Genomic DNA, 12,118 nt, shown 5'->3' on the forward strand with positions numbered 1-12,118 from the left:
ATCTGCTATTTTTTTTTAATAGCCCCAAAGTATAAGATAATGGTTCAAAGTGGTTCAAATCTAAAATGACAGATGCATTTCCCTGGTCTTAATGGGTGGGGGGAGTTGCCCATATGGTCTAAACACAGCATCTGTGTGGTGAGTTCCTGAAGAGCATTCACAGGCACCGTGCAGAGAGAGAGAAGCGGGTCTCGGGAAGGCTCCCGGTTCGATTCCCCAGCTCCCCCAACTTGTGTTAGTATCGCAGTGTCCTTGAGCAAGACTTAACTGTTATAAGCCCCATAACTGCTCCCGGCGAGCGGGTTGGTGCCTCGTACCGCTCCCTATGCCGTCAGCATATCAATGTGTGTGTGTGTGTGTGTGTGTGTGTGTGTGTGTGTGTGTGTGTGTGTGTGTGTGTGTGTGTGTGTGTGTGTGTGTGTGTGTGTGTGTGTGTGTGTGTGTGTGTGTGTGTGTGTGTGTGCGTGCGTGCGCGTGTGTGTAAATCACTTTGGATAAAGGGCACTATAGAAATGCACCATTTACCATTTATTTTGCCATTTGAACAGGCGTGTGGGGATGCATATGTAGGCAGACAGGCATGTATGGAGGTGTGCGTGTGTGTGTGGGTGTGTGTGTGTGTGTTTTATTTGACCTTTTGGTATACAGGTGAAATCCCACTGAGATACAAGATCTCTTGAGGGAGCCCTGTATGTGTGTGTGTGTGTGTGTGTGTGTGTGTGTGTGTGTGTGTGTGTGTGTGTGTGTGTGTGTGTGTGTGTGTGTGTGTGTGTGTGTGTGTGTGTGTGTGTGTGTGTGTGTGTGTGTGCGGCACGTACCTTCTTGAAGAGCAGCGAGTCGTCCATGTGCTCTGCGTACACAGAGGTGAGTCTGTAGTGGTTCTCTGTGGTGGGGTCCATCTGGTAGCCGGTCAGCATGTAGCACACGGTGCGGAACTCCTGGATCTTCATCTGGAACACCTCCTTCAGCCTGCGGTTCTTCAGCTCGGCGCTCTCCAGCTGCTTGCGGAGGTCTGCAGCACAGGGACGTACGTTTAGGTCAGTTAGACACTCACTTACAGAACAGTTATTAAATAATCACAAGTATTTGCAGTGGTGTAAAGTAACTAGGTAATATTTACTCAAGTAATTGAGAGGATTTATTTCCCCATTGTCAATACTTTTACTTCTACTCCACTACATCTCAGAGGCAAATATTGTACTTTTACTCCCACTACAATTATTTCACAGCTTTAGTTACTTTGCAGATTTAGATTATTATCACAAAACATACATTAACCACTTCAGCCCTATATACATTTTGGCCATTTGAAAATAGCAGATCTACAAGCTCAATGTAACGCATTGTGAAGTTTATACATTTTGAACTTGTGAAACGGGACATTCTGTACAATGAGTACATTTACTTTTGGTACTTTAAGTATATTTTGATGCCAATACTTTTGTAATTTTACTCAAGTAAATGTTGATTACCGGACTTTTATCTGTAACAGAGTATGTCTACACTGCAGTATTGATACTTTTACTTAAGTAAAACATTTGAGTACTTTTTCCACCACTGATTATTTGAGACTAGAGGTACTTGATTTGTATATAGAGATCTCTGTATCTGTCTGTCAACCTGTGTCCCTGATGCCCATATATGGAGAATTGTGTATCCATCAGTCCTTGTACCTTTTATACCCATATATGGAGGCCCCTGATGTCATTGTATATGCCCATACCCTGTATATTGACACGCCCATATATGGGCAAAGTGGTCGGCTCTGTGGCTCTAGACTGAAAGTAGTTAAAATGATTGTAACTGTATTAACTACTTTTTGGTGGGGACCCCCTGTCTCCATGGGAAGACAGGGGTCAATGGGCTAGGCAATGTGAAGGTAAAATTCAGGCAGCGAATGCATAAATGCATGCGCATGTATACAGTAGGTTGGAAATGAACGAACCAATTTGATAAAGACACAATTTTCAATTATATTTTAATTAAATTAAGTCCTAATGTATGATGTAATTTGAAGATTATATCACAGAGGTGGGTAGATGGCAGTGCTCAATATTTAACCAAATGAACCAGAGTGTCCGTAATCGGCAAAAAAGTAGCTGATCTACATGTTCACAAGCTTGTAGATAGAATGTTTTCGGTGGACGGAAACGCTGTACACGTCGAAAAGAAAGCAAAAGTAGCAGATTTACAAGCTCAAAAGCTTGCAGATCTGCTACTTTTCTCTTCACATTCCATGCAGCTGAAAGCTGACTCACTCCAAAGTCCCTGACTGAGTCATGCAGCGCTCCACTGACAGCTCTGTATGGAATAATGTACCGTCCAGGCTCTGCTCATTTAATCATTAAGGGTTTATAAACACTATTAGAAAGAGAGTGGTTAAATCACTCAGCGGCCTCTATCTCCTTTCAGCCGGCGGTGAGGAGGAATCGTGACTGTGGAGGAGGAGGTACAGTTATAGGAGGAGGAGGTACAGTTATAGGAGGAGGAGGTACAGTTATAGGAGGAGGAGGAGGTACAGTTATAGGAGGAGGAGGAGGAGGTACAGTTATAGGAGGAGGAGGTACAGTTATAGGAGGAGGAGGAGGTACAGTTATAGGAGGAGGAGGAGGAGGTACAGTTATAGGAGGAGGAGGTACAGTTATAGGAGGAGGAGGAGGTACAGTTATAGGAGGAGGAGGAGGTACAGTTATAGGAGGAGGAGGTACAGTTATAGGAGGAGGAGGAGGTACAGTTATAGGAGGAGGAGGTACAGTTATAGGAGGAGGCAGGGACATAGGGGTGCACCTCCAAAAGCAGCTGGAAAAAATCAATTTGCGATAATTACCCTCATTTGAGAGACTTTGATTGGAGCAGGGGGAAGAGCAATGAGTTTGTCTGAGCAGTGGGGGCGCACACACACACACACACACACACACACACACTTACGGGAGGGGAATTGTGTATGTATGTTCGCTGCATAAATGATTAACACGGATGGATGTGTTGTTGCAACGTGTGTGTGTGTGTGTGTGTGTGTGTGTGTGTGTGTGTGTGTGTGTCACGATTCAAATTAAACCAATAGCAAAAGTAGCAGCTCTACAAGCTCACAACGTGTATAGATCTACTATGCTTTTGTGTGACGCTGTAGGATGATCAAGTAAGGCGTTCATTGACGAAAAAACACAAAAAGTTAAAGGAATAGTTCACCCGCAAAATGACTTTTTTTTCTATCGATTAGTCACCCCATGGAGACTTGAATTCATGGATATTTTTTAGTTTTTGTCGCATTCCTAAGACAATAATTTGATGACCAGCAAACCAGTAGGCAGCGGTTCCGGTAGGAGACACAAAGGAGACTCTTTGTGTCTCCTACCGGAAGCGCTCGGTACCGGAATATCCATGAATTCAAGTCTAAAAAAAAAAAAGTCATTTTGGGGGTGAACTATCCCTTTAGATAAGAGGTTTCTGCCCGACAACAACGACGTATCCCCTCAGTGGAACAAGAGCAAGGAGGTGCCAAAGAGAGCGCTGCCTTCGTCCCGTAATAACACAGAGTGTACAAATGGCTCATCATCATCATCATCATCATGGCCTGGCATTAACAGCTCAGGTTTCAAAGCGATGGAGGAAGTGATGTGGTTCACTGTTTAAAAGCTACACTGTACCAGCTTCCATTGTGATTTAACTCAATAGATAATGTACCCTTACGGATCCATTTGGCTACATTTTGACACTCTTAACCACTTAACCCTTTAAGACCTGGAACGCATCTGTGTCACTTTTTTGATTTCAGATAAAAAAAATGCATTATTTTACACTTTGGCTATTCAAAAATAGCAGATCTACAAGCTCGTAGCGCGGCACCGAGTGCCGCGCTACGAGCTTGTAGATCTGCTATTTTTGAAAAAAAATTGAAAATGTGTGCAAATCTTTGAATATATATATTTTTAAAGCGAACATTTGTAACTCAAATCTTTGCTTCTGGGGGTCCCTGGAACAACATATTTTGAGATGGGGGTCTACGGCCAAATGCATATTATTTTGGGGGTCCTTGACATGAAAAAGTTTGAGCACCACTGATTATAGAAACATACGTTTTTCTGAAAACTGTTAGGATTTAGAAGACATAGTAAGAATCTAACCTGACGCTTCCAGATCCAAGAAGCTTACGTCACACATTTGTTTCTCAATACCGCCCCCATCTGGCAGAGTCAGGTTAGTAAGAATCGGCCTCAGGCCTTAATGGGTTAAGCCCTATATCGTTGCTGTCGGGCTGAAACCTCTTATCTCTTATCTCCGTATTCTACCGTGTTATGTTTTATCGTATAAATGAATTCCCTACCATCCCTTCCCATACTACAGCCAGAACAGAGTCACACAAAAGTATCAAAAGTAGCAGATATACAAGCTCGAAACGTGGCGCGTAGAGACGCGTTCTTTTGAGCTTTACTTGGATCCTGAAAAGTAACAGATTTGGACATGTGAGGTTTTCCACCCGATGCTTTCGGCAAAGATTATTTGTCATTTGTTTTATTCTTCCATAATAATGCCTCAAGGTGACAAGTCGGCTAATTTTGTCTTTTTGCACCGGTGAATGCATTCTGTGTGACGGTGGCAGGAGCTCGACTCCCCGTGTTCAGCTCCCCCCACGATGACGTCCCCCGTGCCCACTGCCGTCATCAACTCTTATTAACCCATTAAGACCTGAGGCCGCTTCTAAACATTTTCTAAATCCTAACAGTTTTTCGGAAAAAAATGTAAAAAAAAAAATATTTTCACGATTTTTCAAAAATAGCAGATCTACAAGCTCATAGCGCGGCACTCGGTGCCGCGCTATGAGCTTGTATATCTGCTATTTTTGAATAGCCTAAAGAAATCTAAAAGTGACACAGATGCGTTCCAGGTATTAATGGGTTAAAACATCTCTGAACACTCTGCAATTCACTCACACACACACACACACACACACACACACGCACACGGTACATCCATGTATCAACCCATGCAGGGGCCGTTATAGGAGTGACTGTAATTGTGCATTTTATTCATGAGTCAGGTTTCCCCCAATGCCATTACTGACAATTACATCTACCCACCTTGCCCTCTTCTTCACCTAGAACTTCATCTCCTCCATTTGACGCCCACTCGCACACCACCCACTCACTCACATATGCAACTACATGGTCAGAGGCTATGAGCGGAGTGGTGTGCGTGTGCGTGTGCGTGTGTGTGTGTGTGTGTGTGTGTGTGTGTGAGTGAGAGAGGGGGGGGGGGGGGTACAGAGAGAGGGAGGGAGGGGAGGGAGGGAGGGAGAGACAGAAAGACAGAGACACAGAGAGAAAGAGAAAGAGAGAGAATGTCTATCTTTGGTGACTGGGGCAGACTGTCAGTCAGAGTTGATGCTCATTGTTGGCAGAGTTATGGATGGTTGACGAGACAGTCATTGGTTGGCAGCTGTCAAGACGCCCCAAAATGCCTGTTAACCCATTCAAACCGGGAAACCCTTTTAAATTTTAGAACATTTTTTCTTGAAAGTGTTCGAAACATTTTGGATTATAACACAAATCTTCTATTCTGGGGGTCCCTGGCACAAAACATTTTCAGGTGTGGGGGGGGGGGGGATCCGCGGCCATATACATATCATTTCGGGGGTCTTTGGCACGAACAAGTTTGAGAACTACTGGTTTGGAAGGAAGGCATTTGGAGAACCAGTCTCAGGTCTTAATGGGTTAATTCAGCACCGATTGACTAGGGAACACATCGACTAAATATAAGACCCACACACACACACGCCGATGTCAGTGTGTGTGTGTGTGTGTGTGCGTGCGTGGGCGTGTGTGTGTGTGCATGTTTGAATGTTTAGTCAGTAAATCAAAGCCCTGTCAGAGTAGAACATTGCCCCCCCAGCCCACCCACCCACCCACCCAGCCAGAGTTTCGAGAAAGACTTTCAGACTTTTTGCCATTAATTGATCCCTCAGGGGTCTGGGGGGAGGGGGGGCCTGCATGCTGTCTCTCAAAAAGCTTTTCTGGGGGTCTTAACTCGCCCTCTCTCTCACAGCTTTGTTTCACAGGAAACTAAAAATCATTACTGATCCAAAAAGACGTTAGAAATCATTCATAGAGTCTAATGTCCTTTGATCTTTTCTTAACCCGTTAAGACAAGGAACGCATCTGTGTCATTTGAGCTAAAAAAAAAAGCATCGTTTTATACTTTGGGCTATTCAAAAATAGCAGATCTACAAGCTCATAGCGCGGCACCGAGTGCCGCGCTACGAGCTTGTAGATCTGCTATTTTTGAAAGATCTTGAATGTGTGTGCAAATCTTTGAATATATATATTTTTTAAAGCGAACATTTGTGACTCAAATCTTTTGAAGGAGTCCCTGGAACAAAATATTTTTAGATGGGGGTCCGCGACCAAATACATATACATTTTGGTGGTCCTTGACATGAAAAAGTTTGAGCACCACTGACACAGTAAGATACGTTTTTTTTTGTTTGTTTACATTTTTTGGAAGGCATTTGTAGAATCGGAACCTCAGGCCTTAATGGGTTAAACCGTAATCAATCCCCATTCTGAATCGCGTCAAATCGTTCGCATTTGGAGCCTAAATGCCTTCAACATACTGTTTCTTTGGCTATTCAAAAATAGCAGATCTACAAGCTCATAGCGCGGCACCGAGTGCCGCGCTATGAGCTTGTAGATCTGCTATTTTTGGGCAAATATTGCATTTATTTATTTATTTTAAGCGGATCATTTTGAAGGCATAGGACCCACAATCGTTTCTGTAGACACTAGATGGATTCAAGTGTGAATACCGTTTCTTTTCTTTCTTTCTTTGATGGCGAGACACCAGGAGAAACCGGGTGATTGATTACCACGCCAATATCACGTCAAACTAACAATCACAGAGACGGCACACAGGTCCAGGTGTTCACGGGATGAAATGAAGATTAGGCTGGAAGGACAATATACAAGACAAGAAGAGTGACAAGAAGGTGTGAAGACAGAGACAAGGAGCCATGAAGAGAGGGGCGCGTGTGTGTGTGTGTGTGTGTGTGTGTGTGTGTGTCTGTGTGTGTGGGGTGTGTGCTCAGTTCCAATAATAAGCAGGTTTTATTTATTCATTGTCTGTTGATGAGAGACTAGCCTGTCACCACGCAATACAATAAGACAATATGCCTGTGGGCTAGAACTCTGTGGGTGAGAGAGACACACGGGGAGAGAGGGAGGGGGGGAGAAAGAGAGAGAGAGAGTTCATGTGGCTCTCAGGAGATAAATTAAGTCTGCAGACTTGCTCTGTTCTGAACTCCAATTAAATATTTAACCCTGTCACAACTATACATTCCTCCCACTCTGGCTCTCACATACGAGCACACACACAAACACACACACACACACACGAGACACACTTCTCTTCCCTAAGACACCCTGGCCATCGCACCATGTCCTCTAGACCTGTGGTTCTCAACCAGTGGTCCCGGGGACCACCAGTGGTCCTTGAGGGGGTTCCAGGTGGTCCCCAGCTAAATGATGGAAGAGTTGGTAACCAAATGGACCCTTTTATAGATCTTTAACTCTTGAGAGAGCGTAAAATTGTATGATCTCAAGAGTTATAATTATTGTTAAACATCTGCATTACTTAATTAAAGAATTGTTATTTTGATCAACGTTTGCCTGTTATCTCTCCTATGGTACCAACATCAAACGGTGCTCCGTGGCTCAAATGCCGAATAAATAATGGACCTTGCTATGAAAAGAGTTGAAAAGCACCGATCTAGACTGGTCTCCCTCCAGGCTCCCAGGCCGTGGAATGACCTCCCTTCCAGCCAGGACTGCATGCACACTCACTTCCCCCATTTTACACAGCGGTCTGAAAACGCACCTCTTCAGACTCTACCTCCCTCCCTGGCACTCCTCCATTGCTGTACCACTTGACTTCTTGTTGGCTATTTTTCACTAACTGAGGTGATAATGATGACCTGCAAAAATCTGTGCAAGGTGCACAGCATAGCATATCGTTGCTGTCGGACAGGAACCTCTCTTTGATGTCGATCGGTCAGACAGACGTTTTCTACAGATACGAGAAGGACAGATACACACGCACACAGAGTAGATCTCCTGCAGTTATAGTTAGATGGGTACTGCACTAAGACAACGGGTACAACTGGTTTGCTTATCCAAACGGGCATGCGTTCCCAATGGGCATCGACCGCCTTAGTTAAATTTAAAGGTAGGGTGAGTGATGAAACAAAAAGTGTCTTTGTTAAAAGGTTAAAGCACTATATTCTGATAGTAATCATTCCTAGGGTTGTTTGGTTCAGCAACAGGGGTTCTCCCTGTATCTCCAGCTCTTTGATAAACTGAATTTATTTCAGGTAGATGAGAAAATGTCAGCCAATCAGGAGAGAGTACCCATTCATCAGCTTCATTTTCATAGTGTTCCAGTTCCAATGTTGTCTGCTCATCACTTCCAATTTCACTTGTTTAATCTGTATGCTGTCTGAGTTCTATATCCTGATAGGATAAAAAGTGGTATCCTGACCTAAAAATGCATTTTTTTTGTTTAATAAAGAGCTGGGGAGACATGGAAACTCCTTATACTGAACAAACACTCTATATAGCAATGAGCACTATTACAATATAGAGCTATTTAACACGTATTTTTACCAAAGAAAATCACTTACTCTACCTTTAAACTTAGAATATTTTAAATCGCCCCATTTTTCACTCCAAGAAAATGTGCCAGGACGGTAGAATATTCTAATTAGATTTTGGTCAGTCATGCACTTCCCTATACTTGTAAAGCTCTTTGTATAAAAGCCGCTAATACAAACGCAGACCATTTACCCATATTATTCAGTCGGCCCGCTGCTCTCGACAGAGGGAAGTGCCGCTGAAACTTACTCACACACACACACACACACACACACACACACACACACACACACACACACACACACACACACACACACACACACACACACACACACACACACACACACACACACAATTACTCGACAACAGTGCAATAACGGTAATGGGCATCGGGCCTGGGACAATTTAATAATTGTGGGTGATGGAGACAGCGTGAGATGGCTCCGCTCAGACTGAGCTGATCCTGTCCGTAATTTCCTCACAGAGACACAATAGCCTTTAATATCATTACCGAAACCTCTTGCCTCCATATTTCATTTATTTTCTTGGGTTCTTTTGTAAATGAATGCCCTGCTTCGTCATACTACATACTGCGTCACACAAAAGTAGCAAAACAAATATTTTCTGAAAACAATTAAGTGAAAAGTTTTCCACCCAACAGCAACGTTTATGTTAACTCATTCTCTCAGGGTTTTTTTTCAAAGCCCACACCAGATGGCGCTCTTCTGTAACACATGAGTGACCATTTATTCCTCAGACACAACACAGATCCAGGGGATCACGTGATAACAAAATTTCCTCCCCCATTCACTTCCTTGTTAAACGATTTGGAAAAAGGCCTGTATCTCGCCTCCCTGGTTTGCATTTTTGACGAGACATGCTGTATTCAATGTCCTATAACAAGTGAACGGGGGGGTCGCGATGACACTTTTTTTTCCTTCTCAAGTACTGTGGTTGGGTTCTCGTTTGTCCACCACTGGATGGGAGAGACCTTTGTCATGTTGCAAAACCTTTGAGCATGCGGAATACTCACAAAGAGGACATGCATAATAAATGTCCTGACTTCACTATGTTAGGGGAACATTTACGTTATCACTAGACAAATTTCTCAAAGAAAACAACACAACCAGGTTTGTAGATCTGCTACTTTTGCTTTTAACACATTGTGTGCCAAAAACGGTCCGGACCGTTTTTGAGAAGCTATGCGTTATGTGCCATAAACGGTCCGGACCGTTTAAAGCCCTTTTTTTGTAATATATTTTTCCCACGTGGGGCGCTCTAACGAAACTTTGGGATCATCCAAGGAGTCTCTAAGAAGGAGAGGCCGGTCGTCGGCTCCAATGTTAACTCCTTGACTAAAAGCTTAATATCTCCTATTTCTTTTTAACGTGGTGGAAACGAGCCGTTTTCGATCGGCGATCACTCTGCAATGGAGGATCGCGTTAGAAATATTATTGTTCCAGGCGTTAGTCGGGACCCTCCGCCGTCTCGCACGCAGGCTTTGTTTACATGAGCGTCCTTGTCGGGGCTTCTACAGCACGCAACATATCAGCGTAAGTTGATGGAAAATATGCTGGCACTAGATGTACCCTATTTTAATAAACCTCTGGCACACGATGTGTTAAAAAAAAAAAAGAAGAAAGAATCCGGAAAAGAAACATATGAGATTTCCACCCGACAGAGACGATACATTTTTAGTTGACTATAATCAGTACTTAGAGCACACTCACATTCCAGTACATACTGTAGGCAAGTCTATACCCTAAAAATATATAATTTAACAATATTCAACCTGATAACCCTGTATTGGCCGTGTCATTATAGTTGGACATTCACATTCATTATTTTTCAATAAGCCCCCTCCCCCCCAAAAAAACAAAACAAACTAGAAAAAGTGCTCCTCGGAGCACAGGTCTCCGCCAGGTCAGGTAGGTTATTGTGGCCTCCTGGTGGCGCTATAATAGGCCATTGTGAAAAGGGTGCCCGTTTCTTCTTAGGCCTTTCACGACAATCGGACACTGCATTCATGATTTGAGGCATTTTGTTCCAAAAATGTGTTTAGCTAAATTAGACCTGCTGGTGGCGCTATAACAGGCCAATGTGAAAGGGGTGGCATTTCTTCCTCAGCCTAGTGGGAATGTGTGTGTAAAATTTCACGGAAATCGCAAGCTGAGTGCATAATTTGAGGCATTTAGTTGAAAACGGAGCAATCCTGCAAACTTTGGAAGCCAGCCTTAGCCAATGAGGATGGAATATGGGAAATCGGACACATCCGTGTTGATCACATGACTATAGAGATACTGTATACCGATTTGCATGACCTTTGGATAAAATCTGTAGGAGTAGAATATAAAGAAATTGGTTTTGCACAAATCGGCCTCCTGGTGGCGCTATAACAGGCCCATGTGAAAAATTTGGGGCAAATGTTCTGAATTGGCATCCAGGGAGTGTGTGTGCACAGTTTCGCAGCGACCGGGCCAACGGTGCCAGAGATTAGCTGGTGACAGACGGACGGACGGACGGACGGACACACGGACGGACGGACACACGGACAGGGGGTAAAACATACTCTCTCGCCATGCCTTACGGCCTGGCGGAGACAATAAGGAAATCGACAAGTACACAATGAGTTTTAAAACATTTTGATAGTATGAAATAGGGCTTGAGCGGTAAAAGGTTTTATTTGGCATCAATAAAAAAAAAGTACTTGTACAGTGGGGCTCCTGGGTCAGACAAGATAAAACATGAGGGAAAAAAACAGACAATCCCGGAACACTCAAAAGATAAAATTGAGGGAAAAACCTTCATTTTCGACCTGGAGATGAAGACCTTCTCGAGGTCGAAACAGTCGCATTTGTTTTAATAAAGGCTTTTTCCTCCATTTTACCTTTGTCTGCCCCGGATCGTCTTATTTATTTTTTTCTCCTCTCAGACTTATTTCTCAATTGGTGTCCTGCCTATTTCACCCTTTTAAGTAATTGTGCCACTCAGACTAATATTGGGGTTTTACACTTTTTTTCTAAAGGAGAACGCATTTTGTCAGCGCAAATCACTCGACGTCACATGCATATCGCTCTCCGTCGGGTGGAAACCTCACATGTCGAAAACTGTCACTTTTTTGGATTCAGATAAAAAAACAGCAAAAGTAGCGGATCTACAAGCTTGCGGATCTACTATTTTGATGCTTTCGTGTGACGCTGTAGTATGATCAAGTAGGGCAGGGGTGGGCAACTTTGATGATGGAGAGGGGCCACTATATTTCCACACTCACTCCAGAGGGCCACATTGCAAATACTGTCGGGCCATTCTATGTCACGCAAAAGTAGCAAAAATAGCCGATCTACAAGCTCAAAACGCGTCGCAGTGCGACGCGTTTTGAGCTTGTAGATCTGCTATTTTTGCTATTTTTTATTGGAATCCTCATTTCTTTTGTTTTTATTTTTTAATTGGAATCCTGAAAAGTAAAATTTGTATTT

General features: G+C 43.4%; 1 protein-coding gene across 2 annotated transcripts in view; it reads right to left on the reverse strand.

The window, feature by feature from the left end:
- mad1l1 (mitotic arrest deficient 1 like 1) overlaps positions 1-12,118 on the reverse strand; it is a 273,709-nt gene that overhangs the window by 172,470 nt on the left and 89,121 nt on the right. For both annotated transcript variants that reach the window (XM_080443017.1, XM_080443016.1), the window contains exon 17: positions 819-1,012. In XM_080443017.1, the coding sequence (XP_080299143.1) occupies positions 819-1,012 (194 nt within the window). The remainder of the gene's footprint in view (positions 1-818; positions 1,013-12,118) is intronic.

This window comes from Gymnoscopelus braueri, assembly GCF_963280865.1.
Source record: "Gymnoscopelus braueri genome assembly, chromosome: 2".
Taxonomy (NCBI): domain Eukaryota; kingdom Metazoa; phylum Chordata; class Actinopteri; order Myctophiformes; family Myctophidae; genus Gymnoscopelus; species Gymnoscopelus braueri.